The 16745-nt window shown below is 43.4% G+C and overlaps 1 protein-coding gene and 1 pseudogene across 1 annotated transcript in view; both read left to right on the top strand.

The window, feature by feature from the left end:
* Positions 1–5865, top strand: part of KIFBP (kinesin family binding protein) — a gene marked incomplete in the record, with an annotated part of 28907 nt that extends 23042 nt beyond the window's left edge. The window contains 2 exon segments of the mRNA XM_027772041.1: positions 15–130; positions 4187–5865. Coding sequence (XP_027627842.1) covers positions 15–130; positions 4187–5062 — 992 coding nt within the window.
* A 1471-nt stretch (positions 5866–7336) lies between these two features.
* On the top strand, positions 7337–8318 carry LOC102495838 (ADP/ATP translocase 2 pseudogene; annotated as a pseudogene).
* Positions 8319–16745: the final 8427 nt, after the last annotated feature.

Genomic DNA, 16745 nt, shown 5'->3' with positions numbered 1-16745 from the left:
ATGTATAATTTTAGCTCCCGAAGCTGAAGGAGATGTGCCGGAGCTTTATCATCAAAGAAAAGGAGAAATAGCAAGATGCTGGATCAAATACTGCTTGACTCTCATGCAGAATGCCCAGTTGTCCATGCAGGTAACACAGTCCAAAGTGGCCTTTTTATAAAAATGAGCAGGTACAGGTAAAAGTGTATAGTGGGGATCATGCTTGTTGGGTGCCCTGTGTGTTTATTATGAAAGACTTGTCAGATGCTCTTATAAATGTTTCTTGATTGTCTTCCTCATTTCCACCTTTAAAATCTTTACTGATTGGGAACCAGCAGTTAGCATAATGGCTATGTCGCTGGACTCCCACGTAATCGACCGACCACAGTTCGGACCCGGCGTGTGAGTGCATGCCTAGGATCCCTAGAGGAGAATGGAGGAGAAGGGATTGTGGCGTGACCATCCCCCCTGGGGGGTGATTTCTCGCTTTCTGTCTCTGTCTGTCTGTCTAGCGAGTGCACGCGCCCTATAGCGAAAACCTCTCCAAAAGAAAAAAGAAAAAAATCTTTACTGATTGTTCAAGGCCTATCTTTTTTTTTTTTTTAAAGAGGTTTTTACTTCAGGATGCAGGTGCACAGCTGGAGAGAGAGAGAGGCAATGAGAAGAGGGAAAGTGAGAAATAACCACATGCGATCCCTTCTCCTCTATTCTCCTCCCAGGATCTTGGGTACACATGCATGCACGCACATGTGCCTGGCGTGAGTTTTAAGCCATCAGGTCCAGGACTCAAACTGCAGTCAGCCATGTGGGAGTCCAGCGATGTAAACGCTATGCCATCTTCTGGTCCCAGTTCAAGGCCTATCTTAAATACTACCTCTTCCTTTAAGAATTTCCTTTGGCCAGCATATAAGGTCCTTGAGAGGTGGAGCCTTCATTATATTCTTATTGTATTATATCCAAATTTAATACATTCTCAATAAATAATTGTTGAATGAATTTTTTTTATATCCTACAGATAACATCTTTGTTCTTTAAACTCTGATACAACATTTCTTTTTTTTATGGAGAGGTTTTTTTGTTTTTTGTTTTTTTGCATGCACTCTCCAGAAAGACAGAGAGAGACAGAGAGACAGAAAGCGAGAAATCCCCCCCCAAAGAGGGATGGCCACATCACAATCCCTTCTCCTCTGTTCTCCTCTCAGGATCTTGGGCACACACACACACACACGCCCAGCATGAGTTTAAGCCACCAGGTCCAGGACTTGAACCACAGTGGACTACATGGGAGTCTAGCAACGTAGCCATTATGCTAACCGCTGGTCCCGTGATACAACATTTCTTACCTGTTGTTAAGTCAAAGTTTGTTTTGTATTAGCCTTATTTGTAATCTCACATCTTCTCTTTTTAGAATGTATGCAACTTGAGGGCAGAAAATAATTCTTATTGATCTTTTTTTTTTCTTTTTTTCAGTTTTGCTATAGCATATGTGTGCTCACCAGGGAGAGACAGAGAGAACAAAAGTGAGAAATCACTTCTGGGGAGGATGGCCATACCATAATCCCTTCTCCATTCTCCTCTTGGGATTTTGGGCACACATACGTGCTAGGCATGATTTTTCAAGCCCCTGGGTCCAGGATTCAAACTGTGTAGTCAGCCATGTGGGATCCAGTGCTTTAACCATCACACCACCTGCTGGCCCCCGGTACTTAATATTATTAAATGAGGGTTAAGTCAGAATATGTAAAGGCCTCAGAAAAGTACCAAGACATACTAAGTTCTCGATAAATGTTGTCATCATTATCATTATTACTAATCTATACTGAATCCTAGTTCCCAACCACTACGTGAGAAAATAAAACAAAGAGGAGTTATTACGCTTTTCCTTTTCTAAATGTCTGTATTAAATAGTAAATAATATAGATCCATGTGAACCTACTAAATGAACAGACCTCAGAACCCCAGAAGCATAGTTGTTGAAAAGATGAGGTCATTTTAGTGGTAAAGGGGAAAGATCAGGCATATTAGGGAGAGAAGGGGAGTAGGCAGAACTCTGGGGTTTATGTCTAGAGAAGCTGGAGCAGGATGTGTTGGTCTGGCAAGAGAGACAATAGAAAAGGAGGGTTAGGGACAGTTGGAGCGACACAGAGGGCTAGAGAGAAAGCATCATAGAGAACCAGCAGACAGACAGCAAGGAAGCAAGTGAAGATGTAGGGACTTAGGACGAGCATTTGGAGTCACTTTGTCAAGCAAAAGGCACTTTGGTTTAACTCTCACCCTTCAGTTCGTTGATGTTTCCAACCTGGGAACTAGAACTTATCACTGATTAATTTAAACGCACATAGTTAATGTGCTACTAAATTACTCAGGTTTTCCTTAAACTGGCCTTTTTTTTTTCTTTAAAATCTTTATCCTTTGATCATCTTTATATTTACCAGAAAGGTCTTCTTGGGACCAGCAGTTAGTGTAATGGCTATGTTGCTGGACTCTTACATAGTCAACTGCGGTTTGCGTCCCAGACCCGGTGGCTTAAACTCACGCCAGGCACGTGTGCATGCATGCCCAAGATTCCAAGAAGAGAATGGAGGAGAAGGGACTGTGGCGTGGCCATCCCCCTTGGGGGGTGATTTCTCGCTTTCTATCTCTCTGTCTGTCTGGTGAGTGCACACGCCCTATAGCAAAAACCTCTCCCAAAAAAAAAAGAAAAAAAAAAAAAGAAAGGTCTTCTTTAGGTTTTAAAATAATTCATTCAGTTAAGGGTTTTAATTATGTCAGCTCTGTGGTAGTCATTGTCCAAGTTTTAAGGGACATAATGATGAACAAAAATAGAGCTAATCTTTGACTTCATGTAAAAGTGCAACTGAGAAACTGTACAAAAAGAGACATTTGCAGACACTGGAGGAGGAAGTGACATTGTAAGCAAGCTCTAGGGATGAGTAGGTACTAATTAGGCTGGAGAAAAGAAGGTACACCATTGTGGGACCAGCAAATGGTGTAATGGTTACATTACTGGACTCTCACATGGCTGGCCATGGTTCAAGTCCCAGATCTGACAGCTTGAAATTCACGCTGGGGGCATGTGCATGCATGTCCAAAATCCTGAGAGGAGAGTGGAGGAGAAGGAATTGTAGTGTGGCCATCCCCTCTCCCTGCACCGAGGGTGATTTCTCGCTTTCTGTCTCTCTGGCAAGTGCACGTGCCCTATAGCAAAAATCTCTCTCAAAAAAAAAGAAAAAAGAAAGTATACCACTGTAAAGATAGGAAGCAGTTGGGACCGGCAGATGGTGTGGTGGTGAAGGGTGCTTGACTCCCACATGGCCAACTGTGGTTCAAGTCCCAGACCTGGCGTTTGGTTTCTTTCTTTCCCTTTCTCTCTCTCTCTTTTACTCTCTCTCTCAGTGTCCCTCTCTGGTCAAATTAAAATTAAATAAAGTTTAATAAAATAATTTTTTTAAAAAATAAAAAAGATCTGAAGCAACATTTTTTAAAGAGGTTTTTTGCCTTAGGGAACATGCACTCACTAGAGAGAGACACAGTGAGAGGGAAAGAAAGAAACTACCTTCCAGTGGGGATGGGCATACCACAATCCCTTCTTCTCCAGTGTCCTCTTGGGATTATGGGCACGTACGTGCACATGCCTGGTGTGTTTTTCAAACTTCTGGGTTTGGGACTTGAACTGCACACTCCGCTATATGGGATCTAGCCACCTTAACCTCCATGCCACTTGCTGGCCCTTGAATTTTTAATACAATCAGAAGAAAGAAAGTTTTTAAAAAATATTTATTATTTATGTATTTATTTATTTATTTTACATTGTATTTATTTATTGCCTGCAATAGGTCATTAACATTCATCAGAGAGAGACAGAGATAAGAGAAGTGAGAAAGCACCCCTAGAGAGATGGCTGTGTCCTCCTTCATTTTCCTCTTGGGATCTTTGGTATATACACACGTGTGTCTAGCATATTTTTCAAGCTGCTGGGTATAGGACTTGAACTGTGCAGTCAGCGTTGTGGGATCCAGTCATCTTAACTGCTGCATCACCAGCTGGTCTGAAGAAAGAAAGTTTAAAATATAGTTAAAATTACGATACCTCCTTAACTCAGGCTGGAAAGTAAGAAGTTTTCTTTTCTTTATTTTTATGCTTACTTTAATATTATTTGAGAAGATAAGGTTCCTGCTCAACCATAATTAATTCATTTTTCTTTCAGGACAACATAGGAGAGCTTGATTTCGATAAACAGTCTGAACTTAGAGCTTTAAGGAAAAAAGAACTAGATGAAGAAGAGAGCATGAGGAAAAAGGCTGTACAGTTTGGAACCGGGGAACTGTGTGATGCCATTTCTGCAGTGGAAGAGAAAGTGAGCTATTTGAAACCTTTAGATTTTGAAGAAGCCCGAGAACTTTTCTTATTGGGTCAGCACTATGTCTTTGAGGCGAAAGAGTTCTTTCAGATTGATGGTTATGTCACTGACCACATTGAAGTTGTCCAGGACCACAGTGCTCTGTTTAAGGTGCTCGCGTTCTTTGAGACGGACATGGAAAGGCGGTGCAAGATGCACAAACGCAGAATAGCCATGCTGGAACCCCTGATTGCAGATCTGAACCCACAGTACTATCTGCTGGTCAACAGACAGATTCAGTTTGAAATTGCACATGCTTACTATGACATGATGGATTTGAAGGTTGCTATTGCTGACAGGCTAAGGGATCCTGATTCACACATCGTAAAAAAAATAAATAATCTTAACAAGTCAGCATTAAAGTACTATCAGCTCTTCTTAGACTCCCTGAGAGACCCAAATAAAGTGTTTCCTGAGCACATAGGGGAAGATGTTCTTCGTCCTGCCATGTTAGCTAAATTTCGAGTTGCCCGTCTTTATGGCAAAATCATCACTGCAGATCCCAAGAAAGAGCTAGAAAATTTGGCGACATCATTGGAACATTACAAATTTATCGTTGATTACTGTGAAAAGCACCCTGAGGCTGCCCAGGAAATAGAAGTTGAGCTAGAACTTAGTAAAGAGATGGTTAGTCTTCTGCCGACAAAAATGGAGAGATTCAGAACAAAGATGGCCCTGACTTAATCCTTGTTTTTAAAAGAAGGAACTATGTAACATCAAGGTGACCTTTTTCCCTTAGTCACATAGACCCTTGTGATATTTACCTAGATAGCAAGTGTAGTTTGAACTTGAGATACAGTTCAACTGAGTCTTTGCTAGGATCTTAATAAAAATAAAATAAATTAATTAATACCTAAGTATGTAAATTGCTTTGTTAAAGTGACATGTGATTTGTGTTTTAGATTGCTCATTTCCTATTTAAATATAAACCTTTCCTACGTCAGTTTCTAAATGTAGACTCTGTTGGCTAGCATGGTAGTATCCCCATATCCATGGAGGATACATTCCAGGATCCCAGTGGGTGTCTGAAACAGCAGGCAGTACTGAACCCTGTATATACCATGTTTTTTTTTATTCTGATAACCAAGGTGTCTGCTAAGTGACTGACAGGTAGCTAGCATATACAGCACAGATATGCTAGACAAAGGGATGACTCGTGTCCCAGGCAGGATGAAGCGGAACTGCACGAGAGTCATCACACTACCCAGAGTGGCATGCAGTTTAAAACATATCGATAACATATTCTATGGAATTTTTTCTTTTAATATTATTGTACTGTGGTAACCACAGAAAATGAAAACACGGAAAAGGGGAGACTATGGTACTTGATAGATTCCTTATAAGAAAAAAGACTGGGTAAAAATATACCTATGAGAGAGTGTATTACTATATTAAAATTTGAAAAAGTGGGGCCAGCAGGTGGCATGGTGGCTAAAGGCACTGGATTCCCACATGGCCAACCACGGTTCGAGTCCTGGACCTGGTGGCTTGCTTTCTCTCTCTCTCTCTCTCTCTCTCTCTGTCTCTCTCTCTCTCCCCCTCCCTCTGTCCCTCTTTGGTCAAATTGAAATAAACAAATTAATAAAGTTAAATAATTATTTTAAAAAATTTTTGAAAAAGAAATTTCCTATGGGTGTTCTTTCTAAATTATTTACTTTCTTAAGTTCCCAAAGCAATCTTTCCCTTCTGAAAATACTAAAAAAAAAAAAACTATGTTGTAGTGTCGTAAAATGGTTTGTTACAATTATAGGGGGAAAGGGCCTTGTTTGAAATGTAATAAATTGACTTGTTTCACAAATAAAACTTCCATTTTCTCTTTGTTTTCTTGTAAGATTTTTTTTTTTTTTTTGGTACTTCAAAGATACTAGCTTGGAGTCAGCAAGTGACATGGTTGTTAAAGTGCTCGGTGCCCACATGGCTGAACTTGGTTTGAGTCCTGAACCCAGTAGCTTGAAAATCACAACAAATGGGACCAGCAGATGGCATAATGGTTACGTCATTGGACTTCCACATAGTACACTGCAGTTCATGTCCCAGATGCGTCGGCTTAAAACTCACACCGGGCACATGTACACGGCATGCCTAAGATCCCAAGAGGAGAATCAAGGAGAGGGGATTGCAGTGAGGCCATTTCCCCTAGAGAGTGATTTCTCACTTCTTGTCTCTCTGGCAAGTACACCCTCCCTATAGCATAAATCTCTTAAAATGAAATCACAACAAACAAATAAATAAATGTTTAAAGAAAAAATACTGAGGCTGGCAGGTGATGTGGTTAAGGGCGCTGGACTACCACGTGGCTGACCGTGGATCAAGTCCCAGACTTGGTGGCTTGTTTTCTCACTTTCTCTTTCGTTCTTGCTCTATCCCTCTCTGGTCAAATTAAAATGAGTAGGGACCAGCAGTTGGCCTAATGGCTATGTCACTGGACTCACACGTAGCCAACCACAGTTCAAGTCCTGGACCCGGTGGCTTAAACTCATGCCTGGCGTGTGTGCATGAGTGTCCAAGATCCTTAGAGAAGAATGGAGGAAAAGAGATTGTGGTGTGGCCAACCCCCTGGGGGGGTGATTTCTTTCTGTCTGTCTCTGTCTTTCTGGTGAGTGCATGTGTCCTATAGCAAAAACCTCTCCAAAAAAATTAAAATGATTAAATAAATAATAAAATAATTCTTAAAAAATAAGAAAGATACTAGCTTACCTGAAGCAAGAATATTTCTTTCGAGTTGTCTCTATCCCCTGGTGTTTAAGGTATCTGATCCCACACACCTGACTGGCATAAAACTCACGTGGATGCGTGTGCACAAATGCCCAAAATCCCCAGAGGAGAGTGGAGGAGAAGGGATTGTGGTGTGGCCACCCCTCCTGGGGGATTGATTATTCACTTTCTATCTTTCCAGAAAGCACATGCATCCTATAGCAAAAACCTCTCTTAAAAAAAATTATTGCCCAGAGTCCCGGAGTCTAAGCCGGTTCCCAGTCCAGCCCCGTCCCTCAGCCGCCTGCCTCCTCTTTCCTTTCAACATGACAGATGCCGCCGTGTCCTTTGCCAAGGACTTCCTGGCAGGTGGAGTGGCCACGGCCATCTCCAAGACCGCGGTAGCGCCCATTGAATGGGTCAAGCTGCTGCTGCAGGTGCAGCATGCCAGCAAGCAGATCACTGCAGATAAGCAATACAAGGGCATTATAGACTGTGTGGTTCATATTCCCAAGGAGCAGGGAGTCCTGTCCTGGCGTGGTAACCTGGCCAATGTCATCAGATACTTTCCCACCCAGGTTCTCAACTTTGCCTTCAAACATAAATACAAGCAGATCTTCCTGGGTGGTGTGGACAAGAGGACCCAGTTTTGGCACTACTTTGCTGGGAACCTGGCATCCGGTGGTGCTGCTGGGGCCACGTCTTTGTGCTTTGTATACCCTCTTGATTTTGCCCATACCCGTCTAGCAGCTGATGTGGGTAAAGCTGGAGCTGAAAGAGAATTCAAAGTCCTCGGCAACTGTCTGGTTAAGATCTACAAATCTGATAGGATTACGGGCCTATACCAAGGCTTTAACGTGTCCGTGCAGAGTATTATCGTCTACCGAGCTGCTTGCTTTGGTATCTATGTCACTGCAAAGGGAATTCTTCCAGATCCCAAGAATACTCATATCTTCATTAGCTGGATGATTGCACAGTCTGTCACCGCCGTTGCCGGATTGACTTCCTATCTGTTTGACACTGTTCGTCACCGCATGATGATGCAGTTGGGGCGCAAAGGAACTGATATGCACACAGGCACGCTTGACTGCTGGAGGAAAATTGCTCGAGACGAAGGGGGCAAAGCTTTTTTCAAGGGTGCGTGGTCCAATGTTCTCAGAGGGATGGGTGGTGTTTTTGTGCTTGTCTTGTATGACGAAATCAAGAAGTTCACCTAAGTTATTTCCTAGGTTTTTCTCTCCTGTGAGCAGGCATGTTGTATAACATATCTTAAGCATTTTTGACAGCCCCATGGCTGTCTATCAGTGGCAACTATTTACTGGTTGAAAATGGGAAGCAGTAATATTCATCTGACCAGTTTTCTCTTAAGTTATTTCCATGATGATGACAATGATGGGACTCAATTATATTTTTTATTTCAGTCACTCCTGATAAATAATAAATTTGAAGAAATAAAAACATCTAAAATATTTTTTAAAATCATTTAACTTTTTAATTTATTGATTTTAATTTGACCAGAGAGGGCCAGAGTGAGAGAGGGAAAGCAAAAGAGCAAGCTGCCAGGTCCTGGGACTCGAACTGCAGTTGGCCATATGGGAGTCAAGAACCCTCAACCACCACGCTGCCTGCCAGCCCCTCATTCATATCATTAATTTAATAAGTTTTGCTTTAGTTTTTAGTCAGAAGACCTTAATTAGCTTTATAATTCTAGAACTGGGCAACACTTGATTCTGTAAAATAGAATTAATGTTTCTAACATTGAGTTACTACATAAGGAACCTTTTTGGCTGCATTTCTCATCAAAAGATCCTACAAGGGAACCAGCAGTTAGCGTAATGGCTATGTTGCTGGACTCCCACGTAGTAGACCGCGGTTCGTGTCCCAGACCCGGTGGCTTAAAACTCACGCCGGGCGCGTGTGCGTGTGTGCCCAAGATCCCGAGAGGAGAATGGAGGAGAAGGGATTGCAGCGTGACCATCCCCCCTGGGGGGTGATTTCTCGCTTTCTGTCTCTATGTCTCTCTCTGTCTGTCTGGCGAGCGCACGCGCCCTACAGTGAAAATCTCTCAAAAAAAAAAAAAAAAAAGATCCTACAAAAAAAAAAAAGTGTATTTATACAACTTTCATTGTGTTGGCTTGCCTTTGATTCACTTCTAAAAGCTGAAGCCTAGATCAGCTGAAGATTCTGTTTTGTATGTATGTATGTCTTTTTCTTTGGAATCCGTTTGCCAGGAAGAAACTCTTTAATGGTCAAGAATGTGTACTTTGCTCAATATTTAGCTAGCATTTATTAAAGTCTACCATGGGTTGGGCTCTTTTTTCACTTTTTTGAGCATAGAGCTGATGGTGTTGCACAAGCTAAACAAGATCCTGCTCTCGTGGAGCAAGTAAACAAGCAGTTAAGTTCAGGTCACAAGTGCTATTGAGAAAGGAAAATAGATGATATGGGAAGCATTTTATGGGAAGAGGTGCTGGCTTTAGCTATGGTGAACTGGAAAGACCATTGAGAAGGTGGGAGGTAACACTGAGTTAAGAACTAAACGGGGCGGGCGGGGTACAGCCAAATAATCTTTGGGAGACGATTCCAGAGAATGCTGGAATTAGGAGTCTGAAAAATGAGAAAGGCCAGTGTGGCGGGAGCAGGTGATGGGGCAGGGCAGGTAGTCTAGATGGAGAGGGCCTTCTAGATCAAGAATAGGGAGTTTGGATTTCATTTTAGGTCCAGTGAGAACCTTTAAAGATTTTTTAAAAATAATTATTTGATTTTATTTATTCATTAATTTATTTTAATTTGATCTGAGAGAGGGAGAGGGAAAGTGAGAAAGCAAGCCAGCAGGTCCAGGACTCGAACCGTAGTCGGCCTTGTGGGAATGTCCAGCACTCTAACCACCATGCCACCTGCTGGCACTCTTTGAAGAATTTTTCAAAGAGTGGCATGATATGATCGGAAATGTCAGGAAACTAACTCTGGCTCTTATGGGGAGAACATAGGAGCAGGGGGGTAGGGGCAGGGAAAACCAGAGGATGCCAGAGGGATGAGCTAGGTTGTATTAGGGTTAGTTAATTCAAGAACCAGCAGATGGTGTGGAGGTCAAGGTACTGGGTCCCACATAGCTGACTGCAGTTCGAGTCCCAGACCCAGAGGCTTGAAAAATCACACTGGCCATGTGTGGCCAAAATCCTGAGCGGAGACTGGAGGAGAAAGGATTGCAGCATGGCCATCCCTTCTGGGGGATGATTTCTCATTTTCTCTCTCTTTGATGCATGAGCACATATGCCCTATAGCAAAAAAAAAAAAAAAAAAAAAAAGATAAATAAAATACAAGATTAATCCAAATGAGAGACAAAGTGGTTTGGACTAGAGTGATGGAGTAGGGATACAAGGAAGTGGCTATTTTGGAAGCAGAACTACAGGACTTGCTAACGGGTTAAATGTAGGTCATAAAGGGAAAAGAACCACATTTAGTTGAAGTGTGCAAGCGAAGCGTATTTTTATAGACATGTGGGTTTAGAATTGAGAGTTCTATTTAGGTCATGTTGTGTTGATGTTAAGCTTGAGACGAAATGACTAATATCCCTTCATCAGACTTTCCTAGGAAAGCACAGAGGATCAAGATGCAAAGAGAGGGCTCGGGTTTCTTGAGGAAAGTGTTAGGGCACCGCATCCTGATACTCTCATCTTTCCAGCTCCTTTGAGAACTGATTTTTATCAGTCCCTCCTGATACAGCCGTTTTCCTACTGTCTGACTACAGAACTTCATCGCTGTCTTAGTTCATCTGTTTAACAAATGCTTACTGAGCTCTTTCTGTGCACTAGGCCTGTGCTAAGCCTTGAGAATGTGATCACTGGGGACACAGCTTCTTAAGCTTTTTTTTTCTGTTATTCAACCTGAGTTCAAAAGATAAAAATTAAAGTCTAACAGTCAGTGTTCTTCAAACCAGTCATTATCCCAGTAGCCATCAGCGTGTTCTATTTGTCATTTGCTGTCTGTAGTGACATTTTGTTTTAAGACTGTACCTTTAGCTACCAGCAGAGAATCTCCGCTGCTTGGCGGGCTTACACTCTGCTCACATAGCCTGGTCTACAAGCACCGCATTCCCTGAGCACGGCTGCATTGCTTCCCTAGAGAGCACCTCTCAGACATGCCTGAGCCCTCTTATATTTAAAATTATTGAGGGCACTGGGGCAGTTAGGTGGTGTGATGAGTTGGAGTGCTAGACTCCCACATGGCTTACCATGGTTCAAGTCCTGGATTCAGTGGCTAGAAACACACTGAGCATATGTATGTGCACGCCCAAAATCCAGAGAGGAGAAGGGAGAAGGGATTGTAACATGGCCATCCTCCCAGGGTGTGATTTCTCACCTTCACTTCCTCTGTCTGTGTGTGTGTGGGGGGGGGGGGGGGGGGGAAGCATGTGCCCTGTAGCAAAAATCTCTAAACATAAATAAGTAAAATTATTGGGGGCACAAAAGAACTTTGGCCTGCATGATTCAAGTCCCAGACCTGCTGACTTGAAATTCACACCGGCGTGTGTACGTACATGTCCAAAACCCCAGAAGAAGAACAGAAGAGTAGGGATTGCAGCATGGCCATCCCTGCTAGGGGTTGATTTTTTTTTTTTTTCTCTCTCATGCACATGTCCTATAGCAAAAATCTCTCTCGAAACCAATCAAAACATATTTAATTTGAGCCCCACCACAAACCAAGGGGATCGGAAATTTTTGGAGGTAGTTCCCAAACATCTATATTTTCTTTAAAAATAACAAATATTTGTTTGTTTATTTATTTGTTGTGATTTTCGGGCCTCCAGGTCCAGGGCTTGAACTATGATTTGCCATCAGTCCAGCGCCTCAACCACCATGCCACCTGCTGGCCCCTAGCATCTATATTTTTTAAATGCTCCCAGTGATTCTGATACACAGTAAGGGTTGAAAAGCATAGTTCTAGTTCTAAACCCCCTGGGGGGTGATTTCTCACTTTCTCTCTCTCCTTCTCTCCCCCCTCTCTGTCTCTCTTCAGCAAGTGCATGTGCAAAACTTAAAAAATAATAAGAGCTTTTGTGTATGGGGATTATATATTTTTATATTTACCCTATTTGAAATTAAAATTGAGAGGTTTTGGGCTGCAGTGCAGCAGTTAAGCGCCATGAGTAGAAAGCCAGATCCCACATGGCTGACTGCAGGTTTTTTTTTTTTTTTTTTTTTTGAGAGCTTTTTGCTATAGGGCACGTGCACTCACCAGAAAGACAGAGAGAAAAAGAGAGACAGAAAGCAAGAAATCAGCCCTCAGGGGGGGCTGGCCATGCTGTGATCCCTTTTCCTTGATTCTCCTCTTGGGATCTTGGGCACGCCACAATCTCTTCTACATTTTCCTCTATGGATTTTAGGCACACACATGCACGAGCCCGGTGTGAGTTTTAAGCCACTCAGTCTGGGATTCAAACCGCAGTCAGCTATGTGGGAGTCCAGTGATGTAACTCTTACTCCATCTGCTGGTCCTGATGTATAGATTTTTAATTGCCCATTTTATTTCTTTATTAAAATCCATTTTGGGGACTAGCAGATGGCCTAATGGCTAAAAACCCGGGACACCATGTGGTCGACTGCAGTTCGAGTCCCAGACTTGGTGGCTTAAACTCATGCCAGGCGCATGCATGTGCGTGCCCATGATCCCAAGAGGAGAGTGGAGAAGAAGGGATTGTGGCATGGCCATCACCCCTAGAGGGGTGATTTTTCGCTTTCTGTCTCTTTGTCTTTCTGGTGAGCGCACATGCCCTATAGCAAAAACCTCTCCAAAAAAAAAAAAAATTCATTTTGTTTCTAAGTAGTTGTTGCAGTGTTTCTAGACTTTCCACATCCACCTTTAGTGTGTGCTTATTTTTATCACATTCAGTTACTAATCATGACATATAAAGAAGGAAAACGTAAATATTTTAGGACAGTTCATTTTTTTTTTTTTTAGTTTGTTAGAGGGTGTGTGCTCACCAGAGAGAGAAAGAAAGTTAAAAAGCACTCCCCCATGGCGGTTGACCATGCTGCAGTCCCTTCTCCACTCTCTCTCCACTAGACACACATGGCCAGCATGTTTTTCAAGTCACCAGGTCCAGGACTCAACCTGTGCAGAGTCGACCATGTGGGATCCAGCCACCTTAACGACCATGCCACCTAGCTGGGCCAAGGACAGTTTTTTTGTTTTGTTGTTTTATACATGGTCAGTTATTTAATTAGGTTCTTGACAAATTTAGAACACCAGTTTGTGAGGATGGACTCCATTCGTGAGGGCAGACACGGACTGCAGGTAGCCCTGGAGCTGAGGATCAGCTTTGATTTTTGGTAAAAATTGGCGAGTCCACAGCTTTCTGATCAACCTTGCACTGCTTTAAAATCTTGTATTTCTCCTTCTCTGTGTCGAAGATCTCACCTTCCTGGTGTCTGCACTTCTGCAGTTTCTTTTTCTTGAAGTAAGCATCGGTGAGATGTTTGGGGATTTTTACTTTGCTGATATCTATTTTCATGGAGGTGGCAATGACAAATTTCTGGTGTGTTCTACGCAGTGGAACTCGATTGCGAACCAGCGGTCCAGTTACAAGTAGCAAGCCACTGCTCAGCTGCTTAAGGAAAATCACTCTCTTGCCTCTGTGGCGTTCAGTGAGGATGATCGGAACGGTCCCAGGAGTGATGCTGGCTCGCAGCTTTCTCACACGCTGACTGAAGGGTTTTTTGTTGTTGCTCAACAGCTTTTGAGGCACAGCTTCAGTAGGATAATACCTAGGCATTTTGTGCAGTTTAACCACCTGGGTACCACCATTCTTGTCTCCACCAACTGGTTTTTTTGTTTTGTTTTGTTTTGGTTTTGGTTTTTTTTTGAGAGGTTTTCGCTATAGGGCGTGTGCGCTTGCCAGACAGACAGAGAGAGACAGAGAGACAGAAAGCGAGAAATCACCCCCCAGGGGGGATGGTCATGCCGCAATCCCTTCTCCTCCATTCTCCTCTTGGGATCTTGGGCACACACGCACACGCGCCCGGCGTGAGTTTTAAGCCACCGGGTCCGGGACACGAACCGCGGTCAACTATGTGGGAATCCAGCGACATAGCCATTACACTAACTGCTGGTTCCCGACCAACTGGTTTTGTGACAGTCGCAAGAACCTTCTCCTTTTTCTTTTGGATCCTGGATTTAGTGGCCAAGTATTTCCTCTTGTACATGGCCTTCCTGGAAAACATGGCAGACCGGGAGTACCTGCCAATGCCCCGGACTAGGACAGGGTTTCTGCTGCAATGGGGCTTCCCCTTCTTGTTTTTAGCCTTGGGGTCACTCTTTTTAACCTTGCCACTGGCATCAGCCTTCATGGCTTCAGGTTTCTTCTCTTTAGTATCCTGTTTTGCAGCTTTTTTACCTGTCATCTTGTACAGTGGGAAAGACCAAGGACAATTGTCTTTTTCTCTTTTTTGGAGAAGTTTTTGCTATAGGGCGCGTGCGCTCACCAGAAAGACAGAGAGAGACATAGAGACAGAAAGCGAGAAATCACTCCCCAGGAGGGATGGCTATGCCACCCTCCCTTCTCCTCCCTTCTCCTCTCGGGATCTTGGGCACGCACGCACACCCGCCTGGCATGAGTTTAAGCCACCAGGTCCAGGACTCAAATTGCGGTCAACTACATGAGAGTCCAGCGACATAGCCATTACTCTAACTGCTAGTCCCCCTAAGGACAGTTTTTTTTAAACAATAAGATACATATATATTTTATAATTACCAGAGGGAGTGTGTACTTGCCAGAGAGGGAGAAAGAGAAAGCACTCTGCAGTGGCACAATCCCTTCTCCATTTCTTTATCCCATTGTTTTTCAAGCTGCCAGGGCCGAGATTCAGACTATAGTCAGCCATGTGAGATATGGCTCATTTAACTACTAGGCTATGGAGCCAGCCCAGTGTTTTCTATTTGATTAAGAAGACTTTTTATGGGGCCAGCGGGTGGTATGGTGGTTAAGGTGCTGGACACTCCCACATGGCCGACCACAGTTCAAGTCCCAGACCCAGCATCTTGCTTTCTCACTTTCCCTCTTTCTCACTCTCTGGTCAAACTAAAAATAAATGAATGGATAAATAAAATTTAAAAAAAGAAGAATTTTTTACAAAGGGGCCAACACGTGGCATGGTGGTTAAGGTACTTGATTCCCACATGGTCAACTGCGGTTCAAGTCCCAGACCCAGAAGCTTGAAAATCAAGCCACGAGCATGTGCATGCCCAAAAGCCTAAGAGGAGAATGGAGGAGAAGGGATTGGAATGGAGAAGGGAATCCCCCTGGGGGGATGATTTCTCACTTTACCTCTGTGTCTCCAGTGAGCACATGTGCTCTATGGCAAAAGCCTTAAAAAAAAAAGTTTTTAAAAAGTTGTGATAGGGTGTGTGTGCACACACAAGACAGAGAGAGGAGCGCTCTCCACAAGGCTTTGTCATTCCATATTCTCTTCCTCCCGACCCCCCGGCTTTCCAGGGTCCTGGGAATGTGCACATATGCCTGGTGTCTTTTCAGGCTGACCAGGCTAGAGCCGGGAACTGTGGTTGGTATGTGGCTTCAGGTTCCACAGGCCATGCGCTGCCCACTGCACCACAGGAACTGGGCCAATACTATTTCTTAAATGGCGCAGTATGTAGATCTCCTCTTATTGTAAGTAGCAGTACATAAAGGGACCTTTAGTCATTTTGTACTCCTGAGAGTTGTAATCTTTCTCCAAACAAAATTAGCTGGAAGATGTGCTATCCATTTATATTGCTTTACATTTTGTATCATTATTATCATTACTATTATTATTAGACTTTGGGGGAAAAAAAAACTAGGATGGGAAAAAATTTCAAGAGATCAACTGGAAGGGACAGCTCCACAGCCTAGTGGATAAGGCGCTGGATCCCACGTGGCCAACTGCAGTTGGAATCCAGTACCTGAAGGCTTGAAAACACACTGGTACGTGTGTAGGTGTGCCCCAGATTCCCAAACGATGGAGGAGTGGAAGGAGGGTATTGCAGTGTGACCATGCCCCGTTAAGGGGTGCTTTCTCTCTTTCTTCTCTCTGACTAGTGCACGTAACTCCTAGCAATCACGAAAGAGAGAGAGTGAGAAAAAGTGAAAGCAACTGGAAACTATGTGTCAAGGAGCAATTCTGGAGCCAGTCCAGCTCTCACAAAATCTCACCACATAAATCAACCAGACTCTTATTTTTTTAGATTTTTGTCATAGGGCACATGCTCAAGTGAGAAATCATTTCCCTGGGAAGATGGTCACGCCACAGTGCCTTCTCCATTCTCCTCCCAGGATTTTGGGCCTGCACACACACATGCTCAGCATATTTTTCAAGCTGCCAGGTCCAGGACTTGAACCATACAGTCAGCCGTGTGGGATCCAACACCTTAATAACCACAGCACCTGCTGGCTCTCAACCAGAGTTTTTAGACCAGGAACCTCTCTCTCAGGAAGGTCATGACCTAGTACTAAAATTTTATCTACAGGACGTGACAAGAAGGCTTTATTCATGCTCCATGTGAAAATGGTGTTCAAAAATAAAGTTAAGAAGAAACAAAGCTGAGAACGTGCTGGGTGAGAATCAGGCCTGACCCGCAGCAGCCGCATACCAACTCTATCAGCGCGGAGCTCTTTCCCCCACTTCCTTCTGAAGT

The sequence above is a fragment of the Tupaia chinensis genome, unplaced genomic scaffold (genome assembly GCF_000334495.1).
Source record: "Tupaia chinensis unplaced genomic scaffold, TupChi_1.0 Scaffold000250_1, whole genome shotgun sequence".
NCBI classification, from domain to species: Eukaryota; Metazoa; Chordata; class Mammalia; order Scandentia; family Tupaiidae; genus Tupaia; species Tupaia belangeri.
The sequence above is the reverse complement of the archived record's forward strand: the minus strand, read 5'-3'. Positions and strand labels throughout refer to the sequence as shown.